At 47.7% G+C, this 18,144-nt stretch overlaps 1 protein-coding gene and 1 long non-coding RNA gene across 5 annotated transcripts in view; both read right to left on the reverse strand.

The window, feature by feature from the left end:
- CSNK2A2 (casein kinase 2 alpha 2) overlaps positions 1-3,396 on the reverse strand; it is a 41,249-nt gene extending 37,853 nt beyond the window's left edge. For 2 of the 4 annotated variants that reach the window (XR_005288402.2, XM_038368056.2), the window contains exons 1-2: positions 3,232-3,395; positions 2,007-2,118 (exon numbers count right to left, since the gene is read on the reverse strand). Coding sequence is in view for 3 of the 4 variants with exons in the window: in XM_038368056.2 (XP_038223984.1) it covers positions 2,007-2,118; positions 3,232-3,335 (216 nt within the window). In the remaining variant the exon portion in view is untranslated. Of the gene's footprint in view, positions 1-2,006; positions 2,119-3,231 lie in introns of all 4 variants that reach the window. The other 2 variants (XM_038368058.2, XM_038368057.2) reach the window with 1 other exon arrangement.
- A 3,975-nt stretch (positions 3,397-7,371) lies between these two features.
- LOC122456246 lies at positions 7,372-17,262 on the reverse strand. The gene is made up of 3 exons (XR_006275018.1): positions 17,205-17,262; positions 16,461-16,564; positions 7,372-7,885 (listed from the first exon to the last, which is right to left on the reverse strand). It is a non-coding gene; the product is annotated as an uncharacterized LOC122456246 (long non-coding RNA).
- Between the last annotated feature and the right edge of the window lie 882 nt (positions 17,263-18,144).

Genomic DNA, 18,144 nt, shown 5'->3' on the forward strand with positions numbered 1-18,144 from the left:
CCTTGCTCAAATGACTCTCTCCAACTGACTCACAAGTGATGCTGACAGGCTCCCAAAATGGACATGGATCCAGTCTACGAGAGGAAGGAGATATCATCCCACTGCGGGCCCTTTGGGCAGGAAGGGGGAGGGAGAGAGACAGGAAGATTTCAGAAGACCCTTTCCTGGCAACAGTGGCTCACTTGCACCCGTTTGCATATGGTGATACATGGGTTCTCCTGGCGCTGGATCAGCCATCTGAGGTCCACCACCAAAGGCGTAGGGTGGATTTGCCAGACTGGTGGTAAACAGAAGCATATGGTTTTCTGTGCTTAGTCAAGAAACATCTCTCCATATAACAATTATACTCTGGCTACCTTTTAATATTCTCTCTTTAAATGCTGACTTTTGTGCCCTTAGAGTGACAAACAAATGCTTAGATCATGGCAGCAGCATTCAAAGGAGGGATAGGTCTGAACAGTAAACCAAAAAAATTCAGTTACAACATGCAAGCCTCACTTCTACATACGAATATACCATCCAACTAGCCAACTGTTTGGTGTGAGGATGCTCACTGAAGATTCAGATCACTGCCACCTTAATTCTGAACCCCCAGTTAAGCTGTTGAGATGGCTAACTTTTCCTCAGAAGCAGCTGGGAAGTCGCACCCTACCTAGCAACTGTTGCCAGGCAGAACATGATCCATGGCAGAACAAGTTGAAGAGGGAGAAGAGGCAGAGAAATCAGGCCCTAGATGAGCAGACCACCTGGTCCTGAAGGAGAAAGGAAAGGAGCAGAGCCAATGCTAGCTAGCCAGTCATGCAATCAGAGCAGCCTGGGCTACCAAGGGGATTTTGTCGGAGCAAACTTTGTCAGACCTAGTAGCCAATTCGCAGATACATGCTTCTCTGCCAAAAAGGGCCATTCCTGCATGGCAGTTAGTTACTAGCCACAGCAGCTGAAGGGCTACTCCTTAAGTACAGCCAGCCTACCCCAACTGTAGCACTGAGGATTGACGCATGTCTGAGTTCTCAGAATTTCTAGTGCTGGAAGCAGGCTTCTGTACATTAGGAGGGAAAGCAAGAAAATGATGGTGGACAAGGACTGCAGCTGCCAACCACTGCAAAGCCAAAGCATTCTGTTAATTCACCAATCTCTTATTTCTCTCCCCTTTAATATCCTTCCTTAATTAGCTGAATGGTCTGCTGCTAAATAATGTAGTTATCACTCATTTCACAAGCTGAGCATGCTGCTTCCAGTGCTCGCAGATATCAGAAACTGCACTCCCCACATGCCACTATGGAGCACTTGGCTGTCCCAAACCATTAGGATTTTAATAGCTACCTCTGTAGGTGTCTTTAACGTGCCACTATCATGGGGATGTTACCAGATCAGAACATACCATGCAGTGACCGATGGTAAACGAGTTTCCTCCTTTGCCTTGATTTTCAATTATGTTTACTACTAATGTTAAATATCCAGGAATTTGCCATCCGATATACTTTCTAGAGTACCAAGTCCAAGATTTAGTTTGCTTTCCCAAAAATCTATACAGCCTGGCTCTGTCACAGTTAAACGCCAATCATTTAAAACTTAATGGAAGGATTCCCGCTCAAAGCTTCACATTACTGTTGACAGGACAGTTCACAAGCCATTTTAGACAAACATTGCCAGATATTATTTACTAAGTGCAGACAGCACATCAGTCTCATTCAAACATCAGGACGCACAGCATTTCTGTCCCAAAGAGCTCACAACCTCAATCTGACAAGCACCCCATGACTCCTACTACCCAGGGTGGGAGGGGAGAAGGATTAAAACATCACTACAGGACACAAATTGAAAATGTGTTTCCAGAGATGTAATCCAGCACCCCAACAGCAGGGGGCAGGGCTGAAACCCAGGTTTATGAGACAGTGAATGAGACCTAAGACCTCCCCATGCCCCCCGAAAAACCTAGCAAGATGTCCCCTTCCCTACACTTTTCCAGCTCAAAAAAGACTAATAATCATCAACTGGACACTCACCTTGAGGATTTTCACAACCACTCTCTCGTTGTTGGTAATGTTTATGGCCTCAAAGACTTCGCTGTATTTTCCCCTGCCGAGTTTCCGAACCAGTTGGTAATCGTCCTGATTACTGTGGACAGCGAAAAGGAAAATAACTGACAGGCTACTGGGCTGGAATTCAGAGTAGCAGCCGTGTTAGTCTGTACTCGCAAAAAAGAAAAGGAGGACTTGTGGCACCTTAGAGACTAACAAATTTATTTGAGCATAAGCTTTCGTGAGCTACAGCATCGGATGCATCCGATGAAGTGAGCTGTAGCTCACGAAAGCTGAAAGCTCGGGCTGGAATTCTCCTTCCTCCCTGCCCGATTGCCCTTTGCATCCAAAGCACTTGGAGACAGCTCTGTGCGTTAAGTGATCTGCTTCCTGATGAGGGGGCAGGCTTGAAACAGCTACATTCTGCAAACCCATCCCCAAACTAGTGTTTCTAGGCCTTTTCTAGGTTGAGAAAAACCTTTAATCAAATAGGTCAGTTTGCAGCACAGGTGCCCACAACCATCTCCTCTCTGTCACACAACCCCACAGAAAAGAGGGGAGAGGGCACTGTGACACCCCCCTCTCCCCCATTGAGCCTGCTCTCTCCACAGCCTTCAGTTTCCTTCTCAGGGAGGAAGAGAGACTCTGGCAGCTCGGAGATCTCCACCCACCCCCGGGCATCTGCTCTCCCCGAGTCTACTGCAAGGTTGCTTCTGGGGTGGGCTTCGCTGGCAGGTTCCCAGTGCTATGAGGGGCTTTGATCGATCCTTCCCCTAATGCAGATCCTTGGGGTGCACTCGGTACCAGACTCCACCACCCACCTGAAGATCTGGTCCAGGGGGGCAGCTCCCATCCACCCCCCCGGCCCCGTGTCTGGCAGAGGGGTGAAGGCTCCACATATCGGGCTCCCCCTTGCCCCCGCTTCGGAGTGTGGGTGGCAGCAGCGGGGTCTCCCTGAGAGAGGATTGGGGGGAGGATCTCCAGCCTGCCCCCTCCTCACTCACCAGCTCCCAGAGCCCCGGCCACCACCTCACCCCAGGCCCCACCGCGGCGTCTCAGCCCAATCCCCCCTCCCGGCCCCCCCGCTCCAGCCCGACCCCACCCTCCAGTCCCCTGCGCCTCAGCCCAGCCCCCCCGCCGGCCCCAACCCGCCCCAGCGTCCCCCCGCCCAGCCCGCCCGCTGCCCGGCTCGGGGCGGGGGCCGCTTTACCCCCAGCTCGGGACGTGCGCCTCGTAGTCCCAGTACTCGCGGCTCCTCAGGCTGTTCACCTCGGCGTAGACCCGGGCCCTGCTGCCGGCGGCCGGGCCGGGCATGGCGGGGGCGAGCGGCGGGGGCGGCTGCAGGAGGCGGCGGCGGAGGGGGCCGGCGGGGCTGCCGAGGCGGGGCACGGAGCGCAGGAGGGCGGCGGCGGGGGGCAGCAGAGCCAGGCCGGCCCGGGGGGAGCGGGGCGGGGGGGCCGGTCCCGGCCCGGCGGGGGAGGGGGAGGGGGGCGGGGCTGGCGGGCCGGGCTCCGGGTCCCGCGCGGTCTCTGCCCGAGGCCCGATCCCCGGCGGCGGCGGCGGCGGCAGCCTGAGCCGGCCCCGAGCGCAGCGCAGCGAACCCGGAAAAGGGGCTGATCCGGCGGCCGCAGCCCAGGCAGCAAGAGAGTCCGCGGCGGAGACCGGCTGGGCGGGCGGGGCACAGCGACCCCTGCGGCCAGGGGGACTCAGCGCAGCCGCTCGCGCTCTATTACTGCCGTGAGCCCCCGCTACCCCAAGAGCCCTCCGACCCCGCCCACCGCCAGAGCCCTCTGACCCCGCCCCACGACCCCACCCACCCGAGCCCTCTGACCCCGCCCACCGCCAGAGCCCTCTGACCCCGCCCCACGACCCCGCCCACCCGAGCCCTCTGACCCCGCCCACCCGAGCCCTCTGACCCCGCCCCACGACCCCACCCACCGAGCCCTCTGACCCCGCCCACCGCCAGAGCCCTCTGACCCCGCCCCACGACCCCGCCCACCCGAGCCCTCTGACCCCGCCCACCACCAGAGCCCTCTGACCCCGCCCCACGACCCCGCCCACCCGAGCCCTCTGACCCCGCCCACCGCCAGAGCCCTCTGACCCCGCCCACCCGAGCCCTCTGACCCCGCCCCACGACCCCACCCACCCGAGCCCTCTGACCCCGCCCACCGCCAGAGCCCTCTGACCCTGCCCCACGAGTCTCAACCACCCCTAGAGCCCGATGACCCAATCCCATAACTCTCACCCACCCCTGGAGCCCTCTAACCCTGCCCCATGACCCTCACCTATGCCTAGAGCCTTATAACCATGCCCTCTGGAGCCCCTAAATCCCCATGACCCCTAGTCTCCCCACGTATCCCTAAAGCCTTATAATCCCTTTGACCCCCAACCTCCCTGCTACTCCTAGAGACCTGTAACCCTTCTCCAAACCCAAGTGGTATAATCCCTTTTACCCCAAAACCCTATAAATCTCCCACACCCCGCTATCCATAGAGCCCTATAATCCACAATCTTCACTGTTTTATAATTCCCTAAAGACCTACAACTCCCAGTCTCCACTTCAAGCTTTCAAACGCTAAAGGCCTATAACCCCTCACCTCCTTTCCTAATCCCCCTAATCCTATAATCCCCTATTCTATTGCCCCAGACCCTGAGCCTAACTGAGCCTCCAATCCATTCCAGCTCCATAACCCTGAAATCCAACATGTCCTAGAACCCCCTACAAGCCAAAGGTCCCAGAGCCCTGCAACTCCCCATCCAACCAGGTCCCACCCCATATCACAGAGCCTAAGATCTCCTTCCCAGTTGTTCAGTCCCCCCAAAGTCTCCATCACACACCCTCCATCACCTACTTCTCCATCTCCATCCAACCTTATTGCTGCTCCTACACCATCACCTCCTGCATACCCCACCGCCATTTCAAGCTAAACACCATGGCACCACTCACACCATCCCCAACGTGCAATGGCGGCTAAAAGACACGGCGGAACTCAAAATAAAGGGAACCATTTTAAACGTAGCCTGGCCTGGTCTCCTTTGAATCCTTTCGATAGCAGTTTAGCAGGGCACCCACCCATTCTTTTCTCCTAGATTACTGCAGTTATTACAGGGAATCCAGGTAATAAGGAGGGTTCAGTTTGGTATCTTAAGCCAAAAAATTATGATCCACTGATTCCCCTGTGATGCCTCTCAGAGAAGAGGAAGTGAAGTTGGCTAATTAATACTTAGCAGTAAATGTTCTCTCTCTGGAACATACGCAACACAATATCTAACTACAACCTTAACTCATGTGGCTACTGCCCCCAAGTCCCTCTTTGCAGTCAATCAAATGCAGAGTTAAGATTGACTGGCAGTGCCATACGCCTCCAGAACATCTAATGCACCTACACTTAAATCTCTGAAAACTAGGAAATACAGTGCTGAGGTCTGCTATCTCAGATCAATCCCAAGTGGGTGATATCAGTTGGGGGGAGGGGTCAGAATCATAGTTTGAGTTCCATTTGTGTGCAGAAAAACGTAACCATAAAAGTCACTTGACTTTTTGGGCAGAGGCTGTATTTTAGCAACTCCTTGCCAAATAACCTCAGATATGGCTCACTGACCCTACTTTAGATCCCCATTAGGCACAGCAAATTTCAAGACAATCTTAGTAAGCATGTGGATTTTACAGCACCAGGAAAAATCAGCCATTAAACAGTAAGCCAGTCTCAACCTTAACTAAAGTGGTGCTACCATCCCACTGTGGTAGCTGGGAGTACCGAGGGCAAAATGCACAGGTGCAATGCAGAGTGGTGCAAATTAGACCCCCATACATTAGCTTATGATTCCTTTATATTAGTTAATAGGGCTGGTCTAGTCTATGGAAATGTGCATAGGTACTGCTACATAGATGTAGCTACTTTAAGTCAAACCCCTAATGTAGACACAATGCACTGGTGAAAACAGTGCTTGTGCTGGTGCGATTTACCCCAGTGATTCACTGAGATAAATTGCACTGGTGCATTCCCTGTCTTTCCCCAGTGCAGTGCCCCAGCACAGGGAGGATTGGCTGTGGTATAGCTACACTGATCCAAAAAACTCCAATATAGACAGAACTTTAGACTCCCGAAGGCCTATTTGCACCAGCTCTACCAATGTGTACGTGTGCCTAAGTGATTTCACTGGGAGCAGGACTGGGCTTAAATTCTGTGGAGTAAACAGAACTGCAGCTACATAAGGGCTAGATTCTAACACCCTTACCCACATGAGCAGTCCTACTTGTGGAGCAAAGTACTTCTCAAAAGGAGTAAAGGGGCCAGGGGTAAGCACCACGCAGGCTTTCCGATAACCCTGGGTCAGACTGAGAACCTCTTCCTCCCACTGGTGAGCAATTACTCAAACAGTCCCAAGGACTTCACTGAGACCGTTTGAAAGAGTAAGTGCTCACCAGAGTCAATAAGAGCTCCGCAATCTGACCTCCTACGCCCACATCTCTAGTTCTGGCTATTCTGCAGGCTCTTCGTGGTAGTGTCTAACTTTTGCCCAAGTATCTTGTGAAAGTAAGAGGTCTCTCCCTTAACTCCTGTAGAGTTTTATCAAAGTCATGGGTTTCTATGGCTTGTTTTCCTTGGTCTCCAGTGCAACACATTCCACTTCTCTCTGGAACATATACGTAAAATGTTGCTTTACGCTTAATCCAACTCCTTAGACCTTTGAATGAGTCAGTGAACTCTGTGTGAAAGAAGCATTTGTTTTATGTAAGACCTTGAGTCATTCACTCCAGGGAACCTTTACCATATACTCTTGCTTTAAAAATGGGCAGACCCATTATTCTAGTGCCTAGAGCAAATCGGCTTTGCATTCGCTCTCTTTTTTTATTCTCCTTATCTTGACCCACCATTACTAGGCTATTTCTAGAGCTGCTCAGAAAATGGTGTTTTTTGTGAACATTTTTGAAAGAAATTTGTTTTTAAATGGTTTTCCATTTGTGGGGAAAAAAAACTAAAAAGTTTTCAGTTTCAGAAAAACAGGAAGTTTCTAACACAAGTCTTTTTTTTCCTGTGAAAATTTTTGTTTAGAAAAAAAGGCAATTAAAAAAGGTTTCAATGGAAAATTTTCATTCAACACTAGTTATTTTTCATTAGACCTGTGAGCTCTTGTTTACTCATATATACAACATCAGATAACATATTGATTAACGCCATCTCGGTCTGCAGAAAGGGCCACACCAGAACTGGCCAGTGAAACCTCTAGCTGAAAACCCTGTCTCTTATATTGGCTAGTACCAGCTGCTCCTGAGGAAGGGGCAAGAACCACATAGTGGACACTATGGAACAATCTGCTCATAAGCGAAAATTCTCCCTAACTCTCCTCAGTTAATGTCTGGCTTGTGCCCTGCCGCATGACAGTTTATACTTATTTTTAAATTTATCCTAACAGCTATCCATGTTCTCATTATCCATACAAATGGCTCCTCTTTTTTTAATCTTCTTAAACTCTTGATTTCTATCATGTCCTGTGGTGGTGCGTTCCCCGGGTTAATTATCTATGGTGAAAAGTATTTCCTATTCTATTTAATAGAATTTTCATTGTCTAGCCCAACTATTCACTGGTTTGTCTACTTTTTCTTGTCCCCTTACCATTCTTCTTCTCTCTAAACTAAGCAAACACACCCTTGATTTTTATTTCTTTGACAAATTGTCCCTATGGGTTGCCTTCTCCTCCTTTCCCATCCATAGCCCTTTGTTCTCCAAGGGCTTCACTTCCATAGCTGCTCCACCTGGTGTTTCTGGTTTCTCTGGTTTCCTTTGATCTTCACATGCCCGCTCTGTTAGGGTGGGGGGAAGCTGTTGCAGGAGTGGCTTTATGCTGAGAGCTCCCCTACCCTAGAAGGACAATTCTCCATTGGTCAGTTAGATCTTCAGTGGGGCATAGGAGGTGGATCAGAAATAAAAATCTTGCCTGTTCTTTGAACATTGCTTTGCAGATGACTAGTGCTAATCATTGGGTGACAAAGCCCTTGCCCTCACTCAGGCAATGCTCCCACCGAAGTCAGTGAGAGAAAAAAAGTGCTAAGGGTCCCATCCCTCATCATCAGGAGTTTTGCCGGAGCCAGGCTGTCAGCACTTGGCTCTGTGACTTTCATGTGCCTGTTTGTTTCCCCCATTCTATGTGACTCATGCCAGGGAGTTGTTAAATCCAGCCTTTCCTCCCCCCCCCCCTTTGGGGGAGGGGGAACACGAACATGCAAGCGATGTCAAGCGCTTTCCGCTTCTGAAAGGTTAAACTGTTGGTTATTTGGCAGCTTTTCCAGTCTCCAGCAGTTGGGTGCGGAGAGAGGATGACTGGGCTGAAGTTTTATCCTTTGCTGAGGCTAATTTGCAGGCACTTAATACCAGCCCTTCTAAATACAGCCACTGTTTGCCAGCAGCTTTCCCCCAAGATATCATGATTCTCATCTCAGATCGCATGAGGATGCCCTTTCCTAGAATTCTTCTGATGGAAGGAAGCTGTGTCAGGCCTCTATCATCTGGATTTAGGGCCTTGAGGCAGTAAAAATCAAAGGAACGGGACAGAACTGCCCCAGAAGCAGTGGGTAAAAGGAGTGGGGAGTACAGGCAGTACTGCTTGTTCCCTCCTCCCCAGGAAGGTTCCTTAGGGTATGTCTACACTGCAGCTGGGAACCAGCCTCCCAGCCCCAGGAAAGGGACTCCCGCTAGCAGAGCTGGAGCTAGTGCACTAAAGATAGCAGAGTGGATATTGCAGCTCAGGATCTCAAGCCCTGGGGCTTGGGTGGAGCTGCAGCCTGACGTGCAATGTCCACACAACCATTTTGAGCACTCTACCTTGAGCCCAACTAGCGGGGTCTGGCTCCCTGGGCTGGGCCGCTGGCTCCCTACTGCAGTAGAAACATACCCTAGGCCAACAGGGCTCTGAGGAAAGGTATGTTGGAGGGGGAAGGTGTAGAGCATCGCAGATAGTTTATGTGGCTGGCTCCCTTTAGATTAAGTCATGTGAGTGAAAGGAGCAGGGGTTGTGGCCACTAGGAGCAGCATTAGCTCCAGCTCTGTGCTGTCCTTTCCCAGTGAAGGGCGAACACACTGCATGTGTGGCCAACAGCAGCACTGCTTCTCCAAGAGCTGTGCAGGACGGGGCTCCTGACTGCAGAACAGAGGGGCAGGCAGCCCATCAGTGGGACTGGAGCACTCCCATCTTTCTTTCCCCTTGAAGGAACTCCTTCTAGTAGGGTTGCCAATTTGCTTGGATGTATTCCTGGAGGTTTCATCACATGACATAATCTTTAATTAAAGATTGATCTTTAGTTCCTGGAGACTCCAGGAGAACCCTGGAGGGTTGGCAACCATACTAGGGAACCTTCTGCCATGTCCTGGGGGATCTATGTCCAAACCCATCTTTGGGCTTCATCACAAGAGGGGACAATATGGACTGGACAAAGGGAAATGGAAAGAAACAGAACAAAACATAATGGAGATAGAGGGAGGAGGAGCTAGCAAATGGGGAAAGAAGACATATGGGGAGAGAGTCAGCTTGTTTGGGCATTTCCATGCTTCCCTGGTGCATCTGTTTTTCAGCATTTGCAAACGCTAATTGGTACAAACTCCACCGCACTGATCCTTTCCAGGGGAACTTCTGTTCTCTTTGCCTTTGGCTGGGCCTGGAGATTATGTGTAGGAGCTTCACAAGCACCCAAGGATGGCACCCTTCATTCTCTACTCAGAAACCGTGGCTCTATTTTCATCTGCTGAAGAAAACAGAACTCACTCGTGCTTTGCTTCAACTAACCCCAAAAGACCAGCCAAACCAGTGAAACAGTAGTAAAGCCAGTGCAGGTGCCATTTGGGACCCGTTACCCAATGGTTGGGAGAGAGAGTGAGCCTCTGGCTGTGAGCTGTGGGGTTTAAGGCCGTTATCATTTAGAGGGTCAAACTCACTGCTGGCACAACTCCATTGATGCCAGTGGAATTCAGCCTGCTTGTGCCAGGAACTGCCAGTGGTGTGGGATCTGATGAGAAAGAAAAGAGTCAGCCAGAGAACAGATGAAAGAGTAAGTGTCCATCTCTAGCTTCAGAGAGGAGTGGGGGAAAGAAATCAATCACAGCACAGCGATGGCCTTTTTTTAACCCACCAGCCCCTGGTTCCCACCTAACACACTGTTCTTTTACTGGTAGGGATTTTGGAGCAATGTTACGGCACTGTTAGTTACCTGCTCTTACAGTGCTTTTGTTCCTGAACAGCCCTGATGCAAACTTAGACTCACCTGCTTACTGTTACTGCTGCTCTGTCACTGAACACCTGGGACACATTCAGTCCTGCATAAAAGGGACACAACTCCATTGGTCTCGAAAGAGCTGTGCCTGCTTATACCAGCATTGCATTGAACCCATACTGATGCAAGGGAATCAATTCTATTTCTCTTCTGTTTGGTGTTTTACACCATGCCCATCAATGGTGTCATACTGGTCAGATGTAAAGCTTTGTGCATCTCAGGAAGGAAAGGCGCAATAGTGGCTTTAAGTCAACTTTACTGCCCACCAATCCTGGGACTCTCCAAACACCAATTCAGAACCTGATGTAAATTAGAACAGCCAGAGGGCTGCTCTATTTTATGCTGGCTATCCATAGCACCCACAGGGCCTTTCCAGCGATCAGATCATAGGGGCTCTCTGGCCCCACCTGCTTTCCCTGGAGACATCCCATATATTGGGAGTCACAAGGAGATGGTGTAGGAGCCTTTACAATGGCTTTATGCTACCCAAGGATTTAGAGCTGCTTTGCACAGCTGAAGGGCCATAATGCAGCCATAGTGAGGCCGAGGATCTGGCCCATACAGTACATCAAGTCCTGGAGTGCATTCCCTTACAGAGAAAATAGCATAGAAAAGCACACAGTGGGCCTGATTTTCTTCTCACACTGGTGTAAGTCAGGAAGAACTCTAGTGAAGTCAGATGAGTTGGATAGTGTGAACCTGATGTGAGATCAGAATCAGGCCCATGGAGTCTTCTGGGATGAGAGCCGAGGCAACGTTGGAAATATTTCAAATAAAAAAAATAAAAAAAAAGAGAGAGACAAACAGATGGAATCTACCATGCACCGGATGGCAAAATCCTGTAAAGCTTCTACTACATGAAATTGACTAGAGAACCAAATGAGACTTTATAATAACAGATGTCGCCCTGATGTGGGACACAGCACTGAAGGAAAATGTCAGAGCTATCTACCACTTAAAGAGGCCTTCACAAAGGAAATGAAAAGTTGTCCAAGCCCTTGGAAATTCAGGATGAGATGATCAGGTGCTGTGTATGGTGGAATAAGAATCTGAGGGATACAAAAATGCATTATCTTTGCTTTTGATTAGAGAAAGGAAATCAGTGATTCCTACCAGGGTCACTTAGATTTCATAATAGTATATGAAAAGGGTTGATTCATACTACCATATGGTGTAAAATAGCTCTGTGATACTGGCATGTCTGAAATCCTGCTCTTATTATATTATAGTAATAAGGCTAAAGCAACAATACCATATAGGTGAACAGTGCATATGACACAGGAAATTCTAGCTGGAGGTGAACCCAAATAAAAATCCAGAGCCAAAGCACCCTCAGTCCTTGAGAAGGTTTGATCCAGGTCCGGACCCAAGTTCCCCAAATTCAGTTACATTCCTGCTTCTGACCAACAACACAGCATGTCGACAATATTCCAAACAGTCATATTAGCAGACTGACACAGTTGTATGTTGCAGCACCATCAAGTTAACATTAGAGATAACTCGCGTCACCCCATGAATGTAAACAAATTATGCAGGTCACTAACTGTGTGTAGCTGCTATAGCTACACATGCAGATCGGGCAAAATTGTACATACAAATGACTAATTTGTGCAACTTGCATGCACAACCACCTGACCTGTATGTGCAAACAGAGTAACTAAGTAAACCTGTTAGGCATGAAATTACAAACCTTATTTAAAGATGTGGCTAAAACTGTCCCAGTTTTTGGCTACTCAGCTATTTGGAAGTATGTACTCCTTGTATCTATTAGTTCAATACCAAGGGATTTTGACAGACTCACAGAAATACAGGGCCAGCTCCTCAGCTGGTGTAAATCAGCATAGCTCCGTTGCATACGCGAACATAAATTCCTGGGGCTGGATAAGACTCCTTGTCAAATCTTCCTTCAATACCAATCTGACTTTCTCTTTTGAACATGCTCTGTTACTTTTTATTGAGAATCAAACTGGACCTTTTGCTTAGCTTGATGTTTGATCATCACACCCCCAATTTGCTCCCCCTAAAAGATGAATATTTTAAGCTCTAAGAATTGACTTATATTCTAGTTTTTGATAATTTGGAGGCCCACATTGCACATGGTAACCTCAAGAAGGATCCTGAAGTAATTTTTAGTTAGCTAATGGTACAGGTCAATTAGTTATTAAGGTTGCCTGGCACTCAGGGCTGGCTCCAGCTATTTTGCCGCCCAAAGTGGCGAAGGAAAAAAAACAAATAAACCAAGCCTGGTTGAGCTGCCACCGAACTGCTGCGGAAAAGGGAGACTGTGGGGCCCGCCGCCGAATTGCTGCTGAAGACCTGGACGTGCCGCCCCTTTCTATTGGCCGCCCCAGGCACCTGCTTCCTTCGCTGGTGCCTGGAGCCGGCCCTGTTGGCACTTCCCATTATAAGACCCTGTTTTGAGCTGCTTATAACTTTGCCAAACCTTAACCTTTGGGGCTAAAATTTTACATAGTGGGTGTCTGTCTCAGGCTGATTGTTTTTTGCCATTTAAAGAGTTTGGATGAACTTTTATTTTAAATGTGCTAGCATCCCCTTCAGAATATTAAGGTTGCAAAGATTAGAAAATGCCAGAATTATGGTAGCCTGGGTAACCTTGTTTCAGCCCCCTGTGCATACGCACTAGGAGACAGTCTTTAATTACGTGATCACATACTATTTTCCCGCAGGACCCTTGCCTGATTCAATGCACAGTATGGACTTGCCTTGGGGATGAATCAGGGTTGTGTAGCGAAGGAGGCTGTTGTCTGTAGGACCCCTGCCTCATTTGGTACAGAAGTTGGAAGATGGGTAGTAAATAAGACAGAAGATTGCAGGAAGAGAAAGGATGGTATCAGGTTAAGGCAGTTGAACACTGCCCTGGAGAAATGGATATTATCCCTGCCTCTGCCACAGAGTTCCTGAATGGTGCTGAGTAAGTCACTTAAACCAGACTTTTCACTAGTGGTCGCTAATTGGGTTCCACATTTTCTGGATACCCAGCTTGAGACTCTGAGGTCTGATTTGCTAAGTGCTGAGCATTCCCAGTTGGGAGCTGCACTTTGAACGTGTAAGTGCTATATAATGCTAAGTAATCTGAAAAATCAAGTCCTAGGTGGCTCAAACTGGGCACCCAAAATCAATAGATATATTTGACCTTAATCTCTGTGTGTGTCAGTTCATCATCTGTGGAATGGGATTAACACCATCCTCTCACCTCACAGGAGTTCTGTGAAGAGAAATTCATTAATATTTCTGGAATACTCAGATACTACAAAAAGAAAAGGAGTACTTGTGGCACCTTAGAGACTAACAAATTTATTAGAGCATAAGCTTTCGTGAGCTACAGCTCACTTCATCGGATGCATCCAATGAAGTGAGCTGTAGCTCACGAAAGCTTATGCTCAAATAAATTTGTTAGTCTCTAAGGTGCCACAAGTACTCCTTTTCTTTTTGCGAATACAGACTAACACGGCTGCTACTCTGAAACCTGTCAGATACTACAGCAATGCACATGATAGAAAAGACCATGAGGAAATGAATAATTCTGTCTGCATAGTTTGAATAGTGTGCAGTAAATAAGGCATAGGACCACACATTGAACAATGAGGATAAAACAAAATATAGAATTGCTGCTCATTAATTGAGCACTGTCCATCCTATGCAGTGACTCAGGTAGGGTTCCTGTTGAAAAATAGCATGTGATCATTAATTAAAGACAAGAGGGACGAATTAAGGTTCCACAGGCATCTTAATTGTGGCATTTCCTAATTTTTGAGTGTTTGATTTTTGCAACCTTAATGTACTTTTAATGTATTTGTTTTGTATGTTTATAGACACACACACACACACACACACACACACACTCCCAAAACCTTTTTATAAAAAAAGCATATCTTATAAGGCTTTGTTATGTTCATAGCCAGTCTCTATAAGTGATATAAGACCACAAGTAGGTGGCCATCTTGCTGGAATGGTAATGAGGCCACAGAGCTTGTTTCTTTGCTGAAGGATCAGATCTGATTATTCCTAAGAACTGTTTTGTACACGGGGTTTGACATATTCTGGCCATTATGTGAATATCCAGGATCCTTGCTCGGTTCCTCTGCAAACATGATGTGATCAGAATAGTGACATAAATCAAGTTTTAGCAACAGACCAGAAATAGGGAGAATGTTGCCACTGTACTGATCCCACAATAGTTATATGAATAGGTTAACATCATGTATCCCAACTCCAGTAGGGTTGGATGAATTTGTCACTGGGCTACATGTGGAGGACAGCGATGTCTATTTACATTGAGTTTGCAAACACATTGTTGGTGCTGCCACTGTCCTCCTACTCAACAGAACTACAGCAAAAGGCCTTGCACCTGCTTACCCCAAGTCTGAATTTGATTCAGGGATATCACAATGGTGAGACGCAGGCCCAGATCTTCAAAGGTAGTTAGGCACCTAAATCATTGGGAGCTAGGCACCTCAATATCTTTGAGGATCTGGGCCTTAAAGCCTACTTCTTCACACAATTATTCTTATGCATAAACCCATTACTCCTGGCAGTAGGCATACACACAAGAGAAACTGTTTGCAGAATTGGGCTTTGACAATTTACCTTAATTTTACTACTGGATGCAATGGTATCATAATAAACATCAGCTCCATAGTCTGAAACAAAGAGATCCAAGGTCCACACGTATCAATACATGTGCAGTTGTGTGCTGCGTATATACTGCAATTGCACTCACAAAGTGGAATTCAGGTATAAATTGTGTCTTCGTGCCCTTCTCGTGGGTGGGTTACATAAAGAGGTTTATGAGGTTGCTATTGCCTCCAAGTTAATGAACCTGACCCCTCAGCTCAGGCAGCTAAATCAGATCTGCAGCTATCCCACCTGGGCTGTTACAAAGGCACTGATCAAATCAGAGATTTTGGACAATGCTGATAACAAGTTAAAGGAAAACATTTAATATGGGAGTTTCTGGAAATATCAAATGCATGAGCAGATGTGACCCTAAAAGAAAGAGAACCTAGAGATTCCATTAAACTCCACTTACAGGATTATTACACACATGCCAGTGTTAATTCTAAGAAGCCACACCTGAGTATTTGCAAGTGAACTTGGAGTCTCTGTTCACTGAAAATCTGGCCTTCAAAGTTGCCTCTACCCCTGTTGTACACTGCGCGGTGAACTTGGCTGCTGCTTTCCATTGCAAGGGTGGGATCATTTCCCTGATTTATGTGCAATAGGGACCTTTCACATCCAAATCCCCCCATTCCAATGTGGAGGAGACAGAAGGTGTGTTCCAGCACCATTCTCCCCCACCCCCCAAAAAACCCTTACACAAAATACTTTGTTGGAGAAGGGGCTGGAGATTAGTTGGGACAGGGCTGGGGTACTGCCATCTTCCCAGCTCTAGGCACACACAGGTTTTCAAAAAATGGCAACACTATCTGGAACAGCAGGGGAGGCTCAGAGCTTCAGAACTGATGGATCTGCGCGGATTGGGGGAGGGTGACAGGTCCCATGTTTTAGCACACATTTCCTTGCTGTGTCTGAAACCCAAAGACTAAGAATCTGAGTGAAACTGACTTCACCGATTTTCCTTATTCAAGCATTTGCAAAAACAAACAAAGCATTAGTAACGACAGGTTTCAGAGTAGCAGCCGTGTTAGTCTGTATTCGCAAAAAGAAAAGGAGTACTTTTCTTTTTGCGAATACAGACTAACACGGCTGCTACTCTGAAATCTGTCATTATGCAAGGCACTGAATTTAGCCGTATAGAGTAGAAATCTGTTGCATCCGATGAAGTGAGCTGTAGCTCACGAAAGCTTATGCTCTAATAAATTTGTTAGACTCTAAAGCATTAGTAATGACAAATACCCAGGACTTTTCAAATCTTTACTTTTAATGATCTAAGGTTTAATTGGAACAAAGATACCCTAGATCCAGCCCAGTACCCTATCTCCTGGATGACACTGCCTTTCAAATGGTCATTGCTGCCCGAGATTTTGGTGACCTTGAGCAAATCCTATGGGACTGATATTTCCCACTCCCCAAAACCTACTGTGATTTGATCTGTATTACAATATTGGAGGATGCTGTCACAGTTCCAGGCAACTACACCTGTCTTTCTCCTCACTGGTTCAGCTGTTGGCTTTCAGCACCTCAGCTGTTACCTCTCTTGAGTGGAGATCTCATCTCTCTCCCTTCTGATGGAGTATTCCCAGCCTGGACAGTTCCCTGCATGGATAGACTGCCCTGGCACACCTTCAAGTTTTCCCTTCAGAGATGGATAAGACATAAGTTAATAAAGATCTGTGTAAGCAAGCCGGCTTTGTTCTTAAGGTACAAAGCATTACAAAGAAAACTGATTACACACAATAAAGGAACTGTCAGGTTTCCTTCCCCACTCTGAACTCTAGGGTACAGATGTGGGGTCCCACATGAAAGACTCCCTAAGCTTATTTCTACCAGCTTAGGTTAAAACTTCTCCAAGGCACAAAGTCTTTGCCCTTGGATTAGGTAAACGCTGCCACTACCCAGTGATTTAACAAAATATTCAGGGAAAGGACCACTTTGAGTTCCTATTTCCCCAAAATATCCCCCAAGCCCTTACACCCCCTTTTCTGGGGGGGCTTGAGAATAAAGAAGATGAGCATAGACCAGCCTTGGATTTTTAAGACCCAAAAAACCCAGTCAGATTCTTAAAAAACAGAACTTTATTAGAAGAACAAAAGAAGATAAGAGAACAACTCTGTAAGATCAGAATGGAAGATAATCTTACAGACAGTCAGATTCAAAACATCCCTCTAGGCAAAACCTTAAGTTACAAAAACAGGAATACACATTTCCTCCAGCACACCGAATTTCACAAGCCAAAATAAAGAAAACCTAATGCATTTTCTAGCTAGATTACTTACTAACTTTACAGGAGTTGGCGGGCTTGCATCCTTGATCTGTTCCCAGCAAAAGTATCACACAGACAGACAAAAGCCTTTCCCCCCCCTCCAGATTTGAAAGTATCTTGTCCCCTCATTGGTCATTTTGGGTCAGGTGCCAGCCGGGTTACCTGAGTTTCTTAACCCTTTACAGGTGAAAGGGTTTTGCCTCTGGCCAGGAAGGATTTTATAAAAAGAAAAGGAGGACTTGTGGCACCTTAGAGACTAACAAATTTATTTGAGCATAAGCTTTCGTGAGCTACAGAAGTGAGCTGTAGCTCACGAAAGCTTATGTTCAAATAAATCTGTTAGTCTCTAAGGTGCCACAAGTCCTCCTTTTCTTTTTGCGAATACAGACTAATACTTTGTAGGTTAGTCAGTAGGACTGCTACTCTGAAACCTGTCATTATGCGAGGGATTTTATCGCACTGAATATACAGAAAGGTGGCTAGCCTTCCCTTTATAGTTATGGCAGGAACCCCATGCATGCTTCTAAGCGTGCCAGAGTTCATCCTCACATGGACTTGAGCAAATGCCGTCTTTCATACCTCACCCTGGTGGATCAGCTCCAAACAAGCACTCTGGTAACATGCTCAGTTCCCTTTTGATACACATCTGGGGTCTTTGAACCGGAATTTCCAGAAGGGGGTTAGCATACAAAGGGTCTCTCGCCAGGGCGTGTAAAGGTGGGTTTCGGGGGGGGGGAAAGATTTTGCATTTCCCCTGCACACCTTGTGTTCCAGAAAGACCTTTCAGCTTCCTCATACCCTCCAGAGACGGCATTAATCAGCCTGCTGGGGAGGGCAGGGGGCAGCAGGGCTGCGGGCGGGGGGAGCAGGACTCAGGAGGGCACAGGGAGAAGCAGGGCGGGGGGGGCACAGGGGTAGCAGCCGGCCGCGGGGGGGGGCAAAGGGGGGGCGGG

The sequence above is a fragment of the Dermochelys coriacea genome, chromosome 12 (genome assembly GCF_009764565.3).
Source record: "Dermochelys coriacea isolate rDerCor1 chromosome 12, rDerCor1.pri.v4, whole genome shotgun sequence".
In the NCBI taxonomy this organism is placed as follows: domain Eukaryota; kingdom Metazoa; phylum Chordata; order Testudines; family Dermochelyidae; genus Dermochelys; species Dermochelys coriacea.